The following is a 17,108-nucleotide window of genomic DNA, read 5'->3' on the forward strand; positions in this document are numbered from 1 at the left end:
TATTTACATTTCTATTTTATTTACACTGTGTTGTGCACTGTCACTTGAAATAACTTATAAAACTATTTTCCATTGTTCACGTATATTTACATTCATTACTTTCACTTGCTGTTTACACATTATTTACACATTATTTACAATTCCACTTGCACTGTTTTACTCAATAGAAAGATCGTAGTCACTCTTTTATCAATTGTCAGCCCTTTACCTCTTTCCACACGAGGTTTAGTAGGGGGTAAAGGTCACAGAGCCATTTGCATGGGGGTGAAAAAAGGCCTTGAAGTCAGCAAGATGAAACATACGTCCTCTCACTTCGGAAGATGAGAGTACACTGATAACGCAGGGCCAGCCAGCCTGGAGGCCTGTTTAGGGGTTATTCAGAGTTACCAATATTACTTCTTGAAACAGCTAAGTCTAGCACTGATATGATTGGCAGGAAATCTAGACAATACATTATAAATTTGGTAGTTCCAGGTGAATGTAAATATCACTTAGGCTTCTCCCTTCCCTCCTTACATGTATATTTATTACGAAAATAGATTAGAGGCCTACTTAGGAGATATATAATCAGAGCTACCAATGTTAAATCTTGAAACAGCTTTGTGTAGCACTGATATGATTGGCAGGAAATCTAGACAATACATTATAAATTAGGTAGTTCCAGGTGAATGTAAATATCACTTAGGCTTCTCCCTTCCCTCCTTACATGTATATTTATTACGAAAATAGATTATACGGCATATTTCAAGGGGAAAAAAACAGTGAAAATTAGCGAACGAGTGCACGTGAGGTGTTGTCAGGTGATAATTAGCCAATTCCAGGTGTATGGCACTCTCACTTACCTGATTTCTTTCTTGTATATATTATTTGGTATAAGAATACGACATAAGGCTTATTTCAATGGATGAAATCAGTGAAAAATTCCAGGGAAGATTTACTTAGCATAGCATGGCCGGGCAGGCGAGAGGATAGGGTAATGGAGGGGGGGTAGGGAGGGGAGTCAAGAACGGGGAGAAATGGCTAAATTTTCAACAATTGATGGGAGTACAGATGAGATTAGGAGTGCTGACTAGTGTTGGACATTGTCAGTACTGATAGATGATACAAGCCCCCACTTGGAAGCAGGGTGAATTCAAAATAACACAGAATCACAAAAGCGACGCCCCGCGGTATGATCCCTTGCTCCCAAGCGTCATGAAAGTGACGCCCCGCGGTTAAGGGGTTAAGTACTTGGGTAGTGTGATGTGTAAGGATGGAAGTTTGGAGGGTGAAGTGCTTGAAAGGGTACAACAAGGAAGAAAGGTTGCTGGTTCCTTGAAAGCAGTGATAAGAAACAGGGAAGTGAGCATGGAAGTGAAAAAGTTACTTCATGACAGTATTGTGATACCAACTCTAACGTATGGAAGTGTAGCTTCGATGTTGTTGGAAGAACACAAGTCAAGAGTGAGAGCAGTGGAAATGAGTTATTTAAGAGGAGCCTGTGGAATCACATGGAGAGACAGGCTGACAAATGAGGATATAAAGGAGCGTTGTGGTGTGGATGTGGATGTGATAGGAAGCGTCAGGAGGAACACACTGAGGTAGTTTGGCCATGTGGAGAGGATGGAGGGTGAGAGACTGATGAGGAGAGTGTATGTGAGGAAAATGGAGGGGGGGGGGAGGCCGAGGATGAGATCGAGGGATGGGGTGGAGAGGTATATGAGAGAGGGAGGTGTGAGCTGGGAGCAGGGCAGTGAAATGGCAGGGGACAGGGCGACGTGGAGGCAATTTGTTTGTGGCCACCTTGTACGGGATTGGGGTGTCTGGCAATAGATAGATAGACAGATGATGGTTGCCACCACTCACTTGTATACTACCTGCAAAATGTCTATTATTATTATTATTTTTTTTTTTTTTTTTTTTTTTTTTTTTTTAAAGATCCTGGTAATCTGAATGACATAATCTGGGACTTGATTCACTCCTACAACCCTGAGGTACTGAAGGATGCAGTGATGCACTATAAAAACACCACACCACCCAGACCAGACATCCCCAAGAAGGAGATTCCAGAACTGAATGTTAAGGTATGCTGATTTCTTTGCTCTATGTACTTTTTTCTGGTGATGCTGATGATGACTTCTTATTTTTCAACAGACTAACTTGTTTTCATGCATCTGTGTACATTATCTCATTGCCATTTATCCTTACTGCAGATTGGCCCTGTAATACCAGTTCTGACTGAACCTACCAACCCAAAGTACAGTACCTTCCCCATACACCTTTAATTTTTTAGAACAGTTTAGTGTGCAGGAAGTAAACAGTGGTACAGTATTATATTTCCTTTAAATTATTTATGAATGATAAATTACAGTATTTATACAGAACTTGAAGAAAACTTCTTTGGTCACATTACACTGCCTATTACTTAATGAAGAGTAGTGAAGCTGATGAGAGAAAACAGTAGCAGATAATGTTAACGAAGTCACAGAGGGAATGTCTTCAGTTGATGATTTAATATGTTACTGTGGGTATGATGTATATGATGATTGGTGACCTGGTGGTAGAGCTTTCAGGTAAAAAAGGGCTGTGATATGCACACTAGAGTTTGCATCCTTGATGTGGCCAGAGCCTTTATATTGTGTAAAATGCTATCAAGGACATTGTTCAGTATCTTACATGTTCTGGGTTACAGTAATTAGTCATGGTCTCCAACACTTCAGAGGAGGTGTGGAATTGGCTGTTGTTTTATTTCAGCTACAGTATGTCTGTGGAGCTCTTGGGCACGGGGTGTTTCCCTAAAATGAAAATATAATTTTACAATAGCCAGAATAACATTAATAAGTAGACATAATTGTTCATGAAACATGAAGGTATCAGACAATCATGATCACTTTTATATGATATTGTTTTTGTTTATGAAGGCACATTCCTGCACAAGACTACAGATAAACTGATCAGTACGGTACATTACAGATAAACGTTTCGTATGATTGGGAGACATTACTGATAAATCTACTGGTATTCAGTGACAAACAATGTTCTGTATAAACAATTGCTTTTAATTTGTAGTGGGAGATGCCCATTCCGATCTACAATACCCTGATGAAGCTGCCTCAGATACCACAACGGGAGCTGATTTACATTTACATCGCTAAAGCTGTGGAACTGACACAGGCTAAGGTATGGAGCAAGAAGATATGCTGTTGTACTTGTGTACTACCTTGTTATAAGTTGCCTTTATTTTCCTGTTTATATTAAGCCCTGAGTAAATCACAGAATTCACTATTAGTGTTTGATTGATAATTGTGAATCTGATTTGCTAGTTTTCCACAATTTCTAGCACTGTTTGTATGTAATATAAAATTTATTTATATTTTAGAACACATCTCTTAATTATAATAAGGACTGCCTGCAGTAAATTCTGTCCTTGCTACAAGCCATTTTGTCTTTTGTTTTTCCCCATTAAATCCACAGTAAAGTATAGAATAATTGCACATTAATATTCTTTTACTGTGATTTGCGGTGGTAGGTGGGGGTGCATACCATCCGCTCACTCGATGATTTGCAGTGGTAGGCGGGGGTGCTCATCATCCACTCACTTGATGTAGTGCTGCTTTGGGTTTCTACCCTTTCCTCTCTCCCTTCCTTCCCCTTCTGTCTTTCTTTCCTTCAGTCTTTCTTCTTCCTTCAGCCTATGGGTGACTCTACACTGCGTGAAAAGCCAAATGGTTTCAGGAAACCATTTACATCGCTGTGTGGTGACCATATAACCAAATTATGGCACCTGATGGTTTAGTGGGTAATTAAGGCATTCCAGTTGGATTGAGCCAGTGAAGTTTTATATCCAAGGAGTGGTTGGTGTATATTGCTCACGTAATGCCACTCAGGGGTAGGTGAGGCTGGTAACTCTTAAATGTCAGGACCAACTTGCCTAGCCCCAGACTTTTGTGCTCCTCATGGGGCAACATAGGATTGGATGATGGATGTAAACTCATTTTTCCATTCCCTCAAAAAAAAAAAAATCTGACTCCAAAATACATTAACTTTATAAATGGATTACAGCAACTTAAAGTGAAGAAAAGTGGCTTAATTCATCAGTAGCTAATTAATGAAATAACTTTAAATGCCTTGGTGCTGGAGAGGGACACTTTGTGGTGGCACTGGTACAACCAAGCAGCTCCATTGCCAGGTTTCACAAATATCCCTCAGTTGCTTCCCTGTCCTCTGAATGTAGAGTGGTGGACTGGAAAATGACAGCATAAGCCAGCAGTCCACTGGGTTCGCATTTCAGATGAGCCTGAACTGTAAAAATAACAGCTTGAATTTGGGTGACACCTTTCTACATTTATTTTTGCAGCCAATAGACAGTTATATTTAACTCTGGAAAAGCTTGTCATATTGATAGGATTATATCAAACCCTTCCATATCAAGAACTGTATCCTAAGCTGGGTAAAACCTGTGGGAGATGTCAAAAATGGGATGAAGGACAATCATGTAGCAGTGAGCCCTTCTTTGTGTTGATGTGCTTTTTATTCTTGGACCTCCAAAAAAATTTTATTCACTTCCATACAGTTTAACTCAGCTTAGAGAGACACCTCAGGCTATGATGGGATTAATGGATACTTCCTAATTCCATCTTTACAAATAATCATTTCAAAAGTTAACAGAATTGTTGGGGAATAGAGCCAGGCAGTTAACCATGAAGGTGAAAAATTGCAACAAGCTTGATATCTAGTGACACAGTCATCATTGTCAGATACAAAACATTCAGTGACAAATATCTGCTATGAGCCAGAGTCTAAGGTGAGACCAGAATTTTTACAAATCTAATTACAGTATACATCGTAATTGTCTTTTTTCCCAACAATTAGCAACTGTTGGCAAGTAACTAGCTATTGTTGGCCCTGTATTGGTTTAGCTTCCAGTGCATGAAACACATCAACTGTACCATGGCCAGCCTCAGTATGGGGATTCCTAAAAAGGAAGCATTGCTTCATTTGACTGATTGATTAATTGAGTCTCCTGATGATTTTATTCATCTCAGGATAAAGATTTTTAATTTGAGGGTTAGATATAACTATTATAGACTTGTCCAGTATGACAGGCCTTTCATAAGTTGAATGGATTTGTCTGATGGCAACAAGAATAATAAAAGGATGTCACTTGAAGCAGATCAAGCAGTGACATTTTGAGCTTTTTTAGTCCCTCTCCCTGCTCATCTTTCCCCTTGTAATCATGTATTTTTTTCTATGCACTGCTGCCTGGATTCCAGATCTTGAAACACTTGCCCCAGAGTTCAGTGGTTAAACAACTGTTAACTGTTCACACATTTTTACTGATCCACAGAGCTTTCAGAGTGCACTAGGGCTTCTTGAGGAGGCTAATGGTCATGCAGGGAAGCTGCAAGCCCGAGAGACAGTGCGTTTGTGTAAACTGCTCAGCTGGATGATGCTTATGACCAAGATCCAACAGTGTCTCTACCAGCTGCCCTGTGTTGATAGTTAGTTATTGCACTGTATATTTGTGTCTATAGTGCAGATCCCCAACCCTTTTCATTTTGGTTTATGGTCTAGTGTAGTCAGATTTAAGGGCTGATATAGCTGTAATGTGCTTATTTTAACCTGATGAAAATTTGTAACCCCTTTCATCTCAGCAACATAATAACGAGAACTTGCTAAGTCTTTTTCTTTTCTGGCAGGCTGTGTGATGAGTGAGCTGACGAGTGAGGCGCGGGCTTGTCTCAACGCACACAGTGGCCGCGATGGCATTGCTCCCTGGACTGGTGTTAATAACTGGTAAAGCAAAGCACTGTTTCACACTGCTACAACAATTATGAACTTCTTTTTCATGGAGTTAATAAAATTAGCAGCTATTGATGGAAGAATAATGTGAGAAAGGTTTTCAGTAACTGAAAAGCCTGTCCTCACTTAAAGGGTCAGTTATGTAAAGGCAAAATATTGCTTTGATTGAAACAGCTTAGCCCCTTTGACTGTGACATATTTCCAGGGCATGTGATGGGTGACTGCTACATATTTGCTGGAAAGGGAGAGGGGGGTGGGGGCATATGCCCTCTTTTTTTTTTTTTTTTTTTCCTTTTTTTTTTTTTTTTCCTTTTTTAATGTACTGTATAATACAAACAATGTTATTTACCAAAATATGTTCAGTAAATATCTTACTGCACCTGCATTTGCCCATATTCTTATGACTGAAACAGGTAAAATCCATCCATCCATCCATCATCCAATTCTACGTTGCCCCATGAGAAGCGTAGAAGCCTGGGGCTATGCAATTTGGTCCTGACATTTAAGATGAGAGTGACAAGCCTCACTCATCCCTGAGTGGCATTACTTGAGCAATAACCCCAACCATTCCTTGGATATAAACCTTCACCGGCTCAATCCAATTGGAGTGCTGTAATTAACCACTAAACCACCAGGTGCCAAAATTTGGCTATATGGTTACCACCCAGCGTAGTAAATGGTTTCTTGGTGTACAGGAAACAAAAGTGAATTTTGATTGCTTAATTGCATTTAGTGCTTATTTTGCGAGGAATCATGCTCTCCCTTTTGAAAATGCGTTATCTGTCCCTGAAGAAGATTAATTTTAAATAATCTGTAGGTAAATTTATGACAATGTTATCAACTGATTATGTTTCTATCATTTACTAATACCCATCTATCCATTATCCAATCCAGTATCATCTAATTAAGAACCTAGAGACACAAGACTTGATGACTCAGTCCAGATACTTAAGGCAAAAGTGACCAGGTGCACCACACATTGATAAATCAGCTCTCAGGAGGATGCATTATATCATCTATTTGTGAAGTTTTCCTGCCAGTATTATTACCATATAATTATCAGAAATAGGACATCGTAAGATATACTGGTAATTTAAGATTTCATTGCCTCCCTCCTGTATAATACTTTTTGGAGTTAGTGTACACTGAAATATAAATATTATTGGACATATTTCAGCTTGAATCACTGTACAGTAGATGTAAATAAATCTGAAGCTGGGAGTTGTTGTGTTAGGCCAAGAAAATAGTGGAAGGGTATGGTAAATGAGTATGTGAGGAAGTCTATCTATCTATAGCCCGACGCCCTAATCCCGCAAAGGGTGGCCGCAGACAAAACGCCTCCAAGTCACTCTGTCACCCACCATTTGACTCCCCTCCCCCCAACTCACCCCCCCCTCCCTCATATACCTCTCAACTCCATCCCTCCACCTCATCCTCGGTCTACCCCTCCCTCTCCCACCCACCACCACACCCACAAACACCCACATAGTCAGTCTTTCACTCTCCATCCTCTCCACAAGTCCAAACCACCACAGTGTATTTCTCCTAATCTTTTCAACCACATCCACATCTACCCCACAACGTTCCTTCACTTCTTCATTCGTCAACCTGTCCCTCCATGTCACTCCACATGCTCCTCTCAAGTAACTCATTTCCACTGCTCTCACTCTTGACTTGTTCCCCTCTTGCAAGGTCCACGCCTCGCTTCCATACGTCAGGGTAGGGATCACAATACCATCATGCAGAGACTTCTTAACTTCCATACTCACCTCCCTATTTCTCATCACTGCTTTCAGTGTGCCAACAACCTTCCTTCCCTGCTGTACCCTTTCACGTACTTCATCCCCCAAAGTTCCATCCTTACTCATCACACTACCCAAGTACTTGAATGCACTCACATTCTCCATATCCTCACCATCAACCTCACTGCACACTCTGTGACTTCATTCCTCTCAAACACCATAACTTTACTTTTGTTTACATTAACTTTCAGCTTCCTCCTCCTACACACTGTCCCAAATTCATTCACCAAACCTTGCAACTCCCATTCGTCTTCACTCAACAATACTGTATCATCAGCAAACAGCAACACCGGAAGCTTCCAAATCTCACCCTCATTCATTAGGGCCACCCCCACATCCACTGCCCTACCTTGTACCTCCTTTACGACCCCATCCATATATATATTAAACAGCCATGGAGACATTACACACCCCTGTTTCAGTCCCACATTGAGATCAAAGAACTCACTCAGCTCACCATCCACTCGCACCGTAGCCCTAGCTCCCTCGTACATACTCTTCACAGCACTCAACAATTTCCCCTCCACTCCATATATTCTTAATACCTTCCACATACCTTTCCTATCTATTCTGTCATAAGCTTTCTCCAAGTCCATGAAGGCAGCGTACACTTCCCTTCTCTAGAGGAAGTGAAGTATGATAATTGTTGAGGCTGTGGATTGACAGAGAGTTGATTGGATGAAATATGTATGGAGGAATATATGACAAAAGTGTGGAACCCCTTTGTTAACTTGATAGTTGATGGGTTATATTTGTCTGATAGTGTAAATGAAGTTTAATTGCAGTATAAAGAAAAATTTGAACAAATCTACATATGCTTAGGCCTGTGAGATGAAGCCAAGATTCTAGGGTGTGTAAATACTGTATTTGTTTTTCCCATTTTTGCTATGTATTCTGTTGATAATTCTCCCACACTCATACTTTTTCTTTTCTTGTTTCTGTAGCATATCTCACCCCATCCATAAGTGGGAAAAACATCAGGATAATGATTCATCACTGTATCTTAAAGGTGTGTTCTGCTGCTTGTAAATGCTGGCGAGTGGAACTGTCTGCTGGGTGGGATCTCGCTACCCTCACACCTCTACCTACTGGGCTTGGTTAAACCTTTGGCAGCCACAGCTAACGCACTTCGAGAGAAACATACTAATAAAACCGTTTGGTATGACCTCTGGGATGTAGGTAAGTAGATAAACAGTAGTGTTATAGAGACAGCAGTTGCATATACTAACCCTTTCACAATAAAGGGTTTGTGTGAACTGAGTAAAGCCATCTGATTGTAGCTAGAATGAAATAATAAAGATACTGTATCATTGTACTAAAATTATTATTGGAGTTAGCCTCAGATCCTTCTGTATGGAGAATTCCTCATAACTGTAATATAAATCTGGGGGGTTATCAGAACAAAATTAGTACAGTACAAACTCTCAAATCCAAAACTTCAATTTCCAAAAACCTCCACTTTTCAAAATATTTTTTTGAACAATAGGGGGTGTTGGTAACACCTTTTCTCAACACTGAAGAACAGATATATAAATCCCTTGGGTATCACAGATAATTAGTACCGAACATGGTGCATGATAACGGAATTGCATGATAATGAATACACAGAACTTATGAGATTTTACCTCATTGGTACCAGGCATCCTAAGTGCAACCCTCAATTTTCTCTTTTACAACAATTTAGACCCACTAAATTCATACATATATATACTGTTCTGGTAAGTACCAGAAACACACCTTGGCATGGTTAGGTTTATAGAAAGTGATGAAAAGGGGCACAATAAGGAAGAAACGCATTCCATAGAGAGACTTGAGATTGGCTTGAGGTAAGGGGTTTTGAGGCTATGGGATAGAGTGTTAGTGATCTCCAGCACCTGGGATTAACCCCTTGAATAGAAACAAAACTACACAGAGCACAGAAAACACCGACATTACATACCTTTACCACCATTCGACAAGACCGGGCCGACGATGGTGGCAGTGGACTCATCACCCTGGTACACAAATCCATCAACTTTGCAGATACCAGTGCACACACAAAGTCACTTCTCCCCCCACATGACACCACAACAGAAATACAATCAATTAAAATATGCACTGGTAACAAATCACACTTAACAATCGCTAACACATACATTCCCCCCCAGTCATCCCCCACAGTACCACACAATTACTCTCCACAGATAAACCACATCACTAACATACCCATCATCATCCTGGGTGGTGATTTCAACGCCAAGTCGTCGGCCTGGCATGTCAACAACCCTGACACAGACAGAGGGCTGGTACTACAATCCCAGACAGATCATCTTTTCATACTAAACAGTCTAGACCAACATACCCATATCCCACACCAAGCCCTCTTCCTCCCATCTCTCCAGACATCACCTTCTGCTCCCCAAACCTCGCTCCCACTACATCATGGAGAGTGGTCAAAACCCTAGGTTCTGTTCACCTCCCAGTATCATCACTACCAAAACCAGAATCACCTCAGCTGGCCACAAACACACATACACTAATTATAAGAGAGCCAACTGGGAGGCCTTTGTAACTGAAACAGAACAACATTTTGAAACACTAAACAGTACACCCATCACAAACATCAACACCGCTGTGCACTCTTTCAATACAATCATACAAAATGCAGACAAAAGACACATCCCTAGAGGCAACAGAAAGAGACACAACCCCAACTTCACACCAGAAATTCAAGGCCTCATCAGACAACGGGACACACTGCGACACTCCCCAACACCCCATACACAAGACACCATACAACAAAAACAAGAACTCAACACTCAGATAAACAATAAAATATCAGAACAGCAAACACTAAACTGGAAAAATTACCTCCAAACACATCACCACAAAACAAACATCAGCAAACTCTACAAAACACTAAACAGCATCACACTTTCCAACAGCAACACCACACAATCACATGCTGCCATCACAACAACAGACACCATACCCTTAAACAAACAACAAGCAAACACTCTCATCAATCACTTTTCACAAGTCAGCCATCTAACCCCCAATCCCGAAGACCGACGTATCATCAGATGTAAGAGACAGTTCCCCACAGACCCAGACTACGTACCTTTCACTTACAACCAGACGAAGCACATCATTAACAACCTCAAGCACTCATCTGCCTGTGGACCAGACAACATAAGCAACATTCACCTTAAACACCTAGGACCACAAGGCACACAAGCACTCACCAACATATCAAACTACAGCTACTCACACAACATAATACTCAACATCTGGAAGCATGGCAATATCATCACTATCCCTAAACCCAACAAAGACCCCACATTACCCTCCTCACATCGCCCCATCACACTCCTCTGCATCCCCTCTAAAGTCACTGAATGACTGATACTACAACTAGTCACACCTCACATTCCCCTAGCCCAGTCACAACATGGCTTTAGGCCACTACACTCCACAAACACCCTTCTTACAGACATTACACAGAGAGTTTTCGATGGCATGAATTCAGCTAGGCCACCACACAGAACACTCCTAGTCACACTAGACATTAGCAAAGCTTTTGATGCCATCCCCCGCCACGATCTCACAAACAAAATACTCAACACAAACATGCACAATAACACAAAAAGATGGCTGGCAAACTACTTAGCAGGCAGATGTGCACACGTAACATTTGCCGGTCAGTCTTCTAACATCAGAAACATCACAAATGGCATCCCCCAAGGATCTGTTTTGTCCCCTACACTCTTTAATCTATACATGCACGATGTACCCACACCCCACACACCACAGATACACATAGCTGCCTATGCAGATGATATAACACTTACATGTACGCACCAAAATGCAAACACAGCTACACACATCATTCAACCTTATCTCAACACACTACACGAATGGTTCACCACAAACAGGCTCAGAATAGCCCAGCCAAATCTACAGTGACTCTTCTCACAAACTGGACAGCAGAACACAGTCACATATCACACCTCACCATAAACAACACTCCCCTACCCCCCCCCCCAAAATCCTTGGTGTAACATACAATACATCAATGTCATTTAAACAACACATCACAAACATTAAAAATAAAATAACATCAAGACTCAATGCTTTGAGGTCACTTGCCCATACAACATTCGGACACAACAAAGAAACCACCGCCACAGTATACAAACAATACATACGTTCAGTGATGAATTATGCAAGCCCTGCCTGGGCTTCTAACCTCACCAAAACACACTACAACACTCTACAGACCATACAGAACAAGGCCCTAAAAATAATCACAGGCTGCACAGCTACTACACCCACAGACCACCTACATCAAGAAACCAAAGTCCTCAAAGTCAAGGATCACCTAGACATGAGAGGCATCCAGTTTCTTGCTGCAGCCTCCACAAACCCACAACATCCACTACAGTGCATGGCAGCACATCCACCCACACCAAGGAACATCAAAACAACACCCAGCACACGATACCATACACAAATACTGTCATCTCTACCCCCTCGCCTACCTCAGACCAGTTTCCAGAAACATATCCACACTCAGATCACTCACCGCTCCATTCAGTCACTTAAAGACAACACACAGCTGCATGCACGGCCTCCTGACATCCACCCTTCTGAATCCTATCTACCTCGTGAGGACAGGGTCCACCTGGCCAGGCTGAGATGTGGGCACCATCCAGCCCTCTTAAGCTACCAGAAGAGGCTGGATGACTCCGTTGCTGATGCCTGTCCAGGATGCAACACAGCACCCCATACTATTAAGCACATTATGGAAGACTGCATTGCACACAATCACCCACGCCAACAACACAATATACACTCTTTGAGAGCTCTGTGGGAAAGCCCGGTCTCGGCCATGGCTTTCCTAAGGGACCCGGGGCTGTTCGGCCAGACTGCCTAGGGAACAACTACTACTACTACCCCTTGAATAGGGCTTCATCTGTGAATCCCTCAAAGCCAACAGAAATCAAAGACACTGCATCATCATTGTTGGCAGAAACCAGCTCAGGCATGGGACAATTGTTTTTTTTAGCCGAAAATGCAATGTAACGGCAGGGATGATAATGAAATATGCAATAAACAAATGCACGATAACCAAGGGGTCACGGTATGTATGTGTGTGTGTATATATATATATATATATATATATATATATATATATATACTGTATATAAAAGTATCATCATTATCATCATCATCACCTGGACCTCCTTTCCCGCCCTAAGGCAGGGTGAGGAGTAGGAATATATGTGCAGTAATCTCTCGATTATCAGGACAGCTAGTACCCGGACAATCCATTACCTGGACGCTGTGATCTGCCTGTTCAAAACTATTACTTGTACATTTTTTCATAATATCTGGACAAAATGCTTGCGTCTGGGTGGAAATTATGGTCACGTGAAAAATTTTTGCCCGAACAGGCGGGAATTGCCCAGTGGCGCCGCTGTGTCTGGATGGTTAGTTTACCCAGCTTCTGCCAGAGACGTCCTCGCTTGTTCTCAGTTCCCGCGCGGCGATCGTGTGGAGTAGACTGTAGCACCAGTTGAGCAGGGCAGTACTCCCGAGGTGGATGAAAAGCTGATGACAGGGAGTGCAGGAGCTCCCGTTTCATCAGCCCTCAGGACTAGTTCCTGACCATCCCCCTTTGCTGAACTTTTTCAGTGTCTCAGTTACACAGAGAGTAGGCCAGCATGCTCTCCAACACAAATTTCTCTAACTATTTACACCAAACTACATGCACAGTACACACTACACTTCCTTTTCCAAAATTTAAAAAAAAATCATGGCGTTTCATCACCCAGCCTCGGAGTCCCCAGGGGGGGATACCATAAATGCCCCCACCTTCTGCCCCTCTCCCGGTGATGACTTGAGGTGCCTGGAACCACTGTCTGACTCTCTTCTTCTTCATTTCTGCAACATTCGCGGCCTTTCCTCTAACTTTCGCTCTGTTGAGCACCACCTCTCCTCCTCTAAACCTCACCTTCTTTTTCTAACTGAGACTCAGCTCTGTGAGGCAACTTACAGCAAACCCTTTTCTGTATCCTCCTACTTTCTCTATACTCATTTCAAAGCCAAAGGTGGCTGTTGTGTATATATACGCAACGACTTATCTTGCTCTCGTGTTCCTGAATTCAATTCTTCTGAATTCTCTACACTCTGGCTTCGGCTTTCCTGTCATTCACTGACTAAATATATCTGTGCTGTTTACTTATCCCCTAATTCTACTGACTATCAAAAATTCTTCGACTATCTTACTTCTACAATGGAACACATTCTATCCATTTCTCCTTTCTCTGAAATCTCCATTCTAGGATATTTCAATGTTCACCACCACCTTTGGCTCTCCTCTCCTTTCAACGATCCACCTGGTGAACAAGCCTACATCTTTTCTATCCTTAATGACCTAGAGCAGCTTGTACAGCACCCTACCCGTATCCCAGACCGCCTTGGAGAGAGCTCCAACATACTTGACCTCTTCCTTACAACTAATGCTTCTGCTTACACTGTTAATCTTTTCTCTCCGTTGGGCTCCTCCGATCACAACCTTATCACCTTAACCTGTCCTATCGCTCCGGTACGGCCTGTGGACTCTCCAGGGAAGCGTCGTCTGTGGCATTTTGGAGCCGCGGATTGGGAGGCCCTCAGGTAGTACTTCTTTGATTTTCCCTGGAATGATTATTGCTTCCATGGCCGGGAGCCATCTGAGTGTGCCTTGCGCATTACGGAGGTTATTCTCTCGGGCATGGAAGCATACATTCTTTTCTCATATCCTTTGACTAACACAAGAAAGCCTTGGTTTAATCATGCTTGTTTTCATGCTGTCCGCAACAAGGAGAGGGCCTACAAAAGGTACCGGAGCCAACCCACCCCTGAATCACATCATCTTTACGTTTCTGCCCGGAATCGTGCTAAGTCTGTTCTTCGCTCTGCTAAAAACAATTTCATCCGTACTAAATGCTCTCAATTCTCCAACTTGAATTCTTCCCGCTCCTTCTGGCACCTTGCCAAAAACCTTTCTAACAACTTTACCTCATCATCCTTCCCTCCTCTTTTCTACTCTGATGGTTCTGTAGCTATTTCTTCTACTGACAAAGCAGATCTCTTCGCAGACTTTCTCCTCCAATTCCACCTTAGATGATTCCGGTGCTGTTCCTCCATCACTTCCCGCCTCTGACTTCCTCATGGCTGACATTAAAATTTCTTCAGCTGATGTATTTTCTGCCATCACTGGCCTCAATACTAACAAGGCATATGGGCCCAATGGAGTCCCTCCTGTTGTTCTCAAGAACTGTGCTTCTGTGCTTACACCCTGCCTAGGCAAACTCTTTCACCTACTTCGTCTGTCAACTTGTACCTTTCCTTCTTGCTGGAAGTTTGCTCTCATTCAGCCAGTCCCAAAGAAGGGTGACCACTCCCAACCCTCCAACTATCGTCCAATTGCTTTAACGTCCTGTATTTCAAAAGTCTTCGAGTCAGTTCTCAATAGAAAAATTTTAAGGCATCTTTCCTATCACAACCTTCTTTCTGATCGTCAGTACGGGTTCCGTCAGGGATGCTCCACTGGCGATCTTCACACCTACCTTTCAGACTCCTGGTCATCCTCCTTTTGGGACTTTGGCGAAAGCTTTGCCATTGCACTTGACATCTCAAAGGCTTTTGATCGAGTCTGGCATAAATCTTTAATTTCCAAACTGCCCTCTTACGGTTTCTATCCTTCTATCTGAGCCTTCATCGCTAGCTTCCTTTCTGGTCGTTCTATAGCCGCTGTTGTAGACGGCCATTGTTCTTCTCCTAGATCTATCAGCGGTGGTGTTCCTCAGGGCTCTGTCCTATCACCAACTCTCTTCCTTTTATTCATCAATGACCTTCTAAGCTGTACATCTAACCCCATCCACTCATATGCTGATGACTCCACCCTTCACCTTTCCATTCGGTTCCCGCAACGCCCATCTCAGCAGTTACTTCAACAAACAAGGGATGAGGCTATGGCACACCTAATGTCTGACTTGGCTCGTATCTCTGACTGGGGTAAAAATAATCTTGTTGTTTTTAATGGATCTAAGACTCAGTTCTTACACCTATCAACCCGTCAAAATCTTCCACAGGTATACCCACTAATGTTTAATAATATTCAGCTTAGTCCTGCATCATCCTTGAACATGCTTGGGGTTTCATTTACTCGGGACTTATCTTGGATAGATCATATTACATCTCTTGTAAAATCGGCTTCCAAGAGATTGGGTGTGCTAAGCCGACTCCGTTCTTTCTTTACCCCTGCACAATTGTTGACTCTATACAGGGGTTTTATTCGCCCCTGTGTGGAGTACAACATTCATGTGTGGGGAGGCTCCCCACATACAGCTCTTCTCAATAGGGTGGAGTCAAAGGCTTTTCGTCTCATTAACTCTCCTCCTCTTACTGACTCCCTTCAACCTCTGTCTCCTCGCTGCACTGTTGCATCTTTATCTCTTTTCTGTTGCTACTTCAATGGTCACTGCTCCTCTGAACTGTCTACATGCATTCCTCCACCTCTACGACGGGTGCGTAGCACCCGTCTAGCAGCAAACTCTCATCCCTTTTCTGTCCAACTCTCTAATGCAAGAGTTAACCGTTACTCCCAGTCCTTCATTTATGCAACAGGTCAACTCTGGAACTGTCTCCCTCTGTCTGTATTTCCTGCTGCCTATGATCTCCAGTCTTTCAAACGCAATGTGTCCAGGCATCTCGAAATGAATGGATCTTGAATTTGGCTCTCTCTTGTATTCTGTTTTTCTCTTGGAGGGAACTGTTATTGTGGGCTCATGGTCTTTGGTTCCTTCTTCCTCGCATTTAAAAAAAAAAAAAAAAAAAAAAACAAAAAAACAGCTCCTCTCGAATTTATTATGGTGGCTTATGTGGTAGCTTTTGTGGTTGTTTCCTACCTGCTTCAGGTCTCGTGATTCCTTGCATGCCTTGTCCTAGGGTGTGTGATGATGGCCTCTTCACCAGGGAAAAGTAAGAGGGTAGTGTTGACTCAGGAGAAGCTGGAGATCCTGGGTAAGATTGAAGCGGGATGGTCAAATTGTGAGTGTTGACATTGATTTTATTCTAGCTTGCTGTACTGTACCATGATTTTATTGTGTTTTACCATTATTTTTTTCCATTTTACCATTATGCTTTGTGTGTCCACTGCATTTTTCTTGTGTAGCCATTTTTTTTTCATGTTTTCATATCACTGCTGGGTATGGCCCTACAGTGGTGACTGCTTGTCTGTGGTTGATGAGTCTGCTTGACCATGGTAATTGCTTGGCTGTGGTTTATATATCTGCTTGACCAGATAGAAAAGTGTTAAACAACAGGAACAAGTGTTGTACGATGTACTGTAGTGGCGTTTTACACTGACATTCAGAGTTAGGTTATGTACAAAGGGGGGCCAGGGGAGAAGTCCATTATCCCGATGGAGCCATTACCTGGACATGTCTTTGGCTTTGCTATGTCAGATAATTGAGGGATAACTGTGCATATTAATAC

At 42.3% G+C, this 17,108-nt stretch overlaps 1 protein-coding gene across 1 annotated transcript in view; it reads left to right on the forward strand.

Moving 5' to 3' along the window:
• The window catches only part of IntS8 (integrator complex subunit 8), a 72,715-nt gene that overhangs the window by 35,216 nt on the left and 20,391 nt on the right, over positions 1-17,108 (forward strand). Inside the window, exons 11-15 of the mRNA XM_080266487.1 lie at positions 1,918-2,063; positions 3,049-3,159; positions 5,327-5,480; positions 5,679-5,775; positions 8,593-8,762. Coding sequence (XP_080122613.1) covers positions 1,918-2,063; positions 3,049-3,159; positions 5,327-5,480; positions 5,679-5,775; positions 8,593-8,762 — 678 coding nt within the window. The remainder of the gene's footprint in view (positions 1-1,917; positions 2,064-3,048; positions 3,160-5,326; positions 5,481-5,678; positions 5,776-8,592; positions 8,763-17,108) is intronic.

This window comes from Coenobita brevimanus, chromosome 20 (genome assembly GCF_032717465.1).
Source record: "Coenobita brevimanus isolate Jiangsu-jjx chromosome 20, ASM3271746v2, whole genome shotgun sequence".
Lineage (NCBI taxonomy): Eukaryota > Metazoa > Arthropoda > Malacostraca > Decapoda > Coenobitidae > Coenobita > Coenobita brevimanus.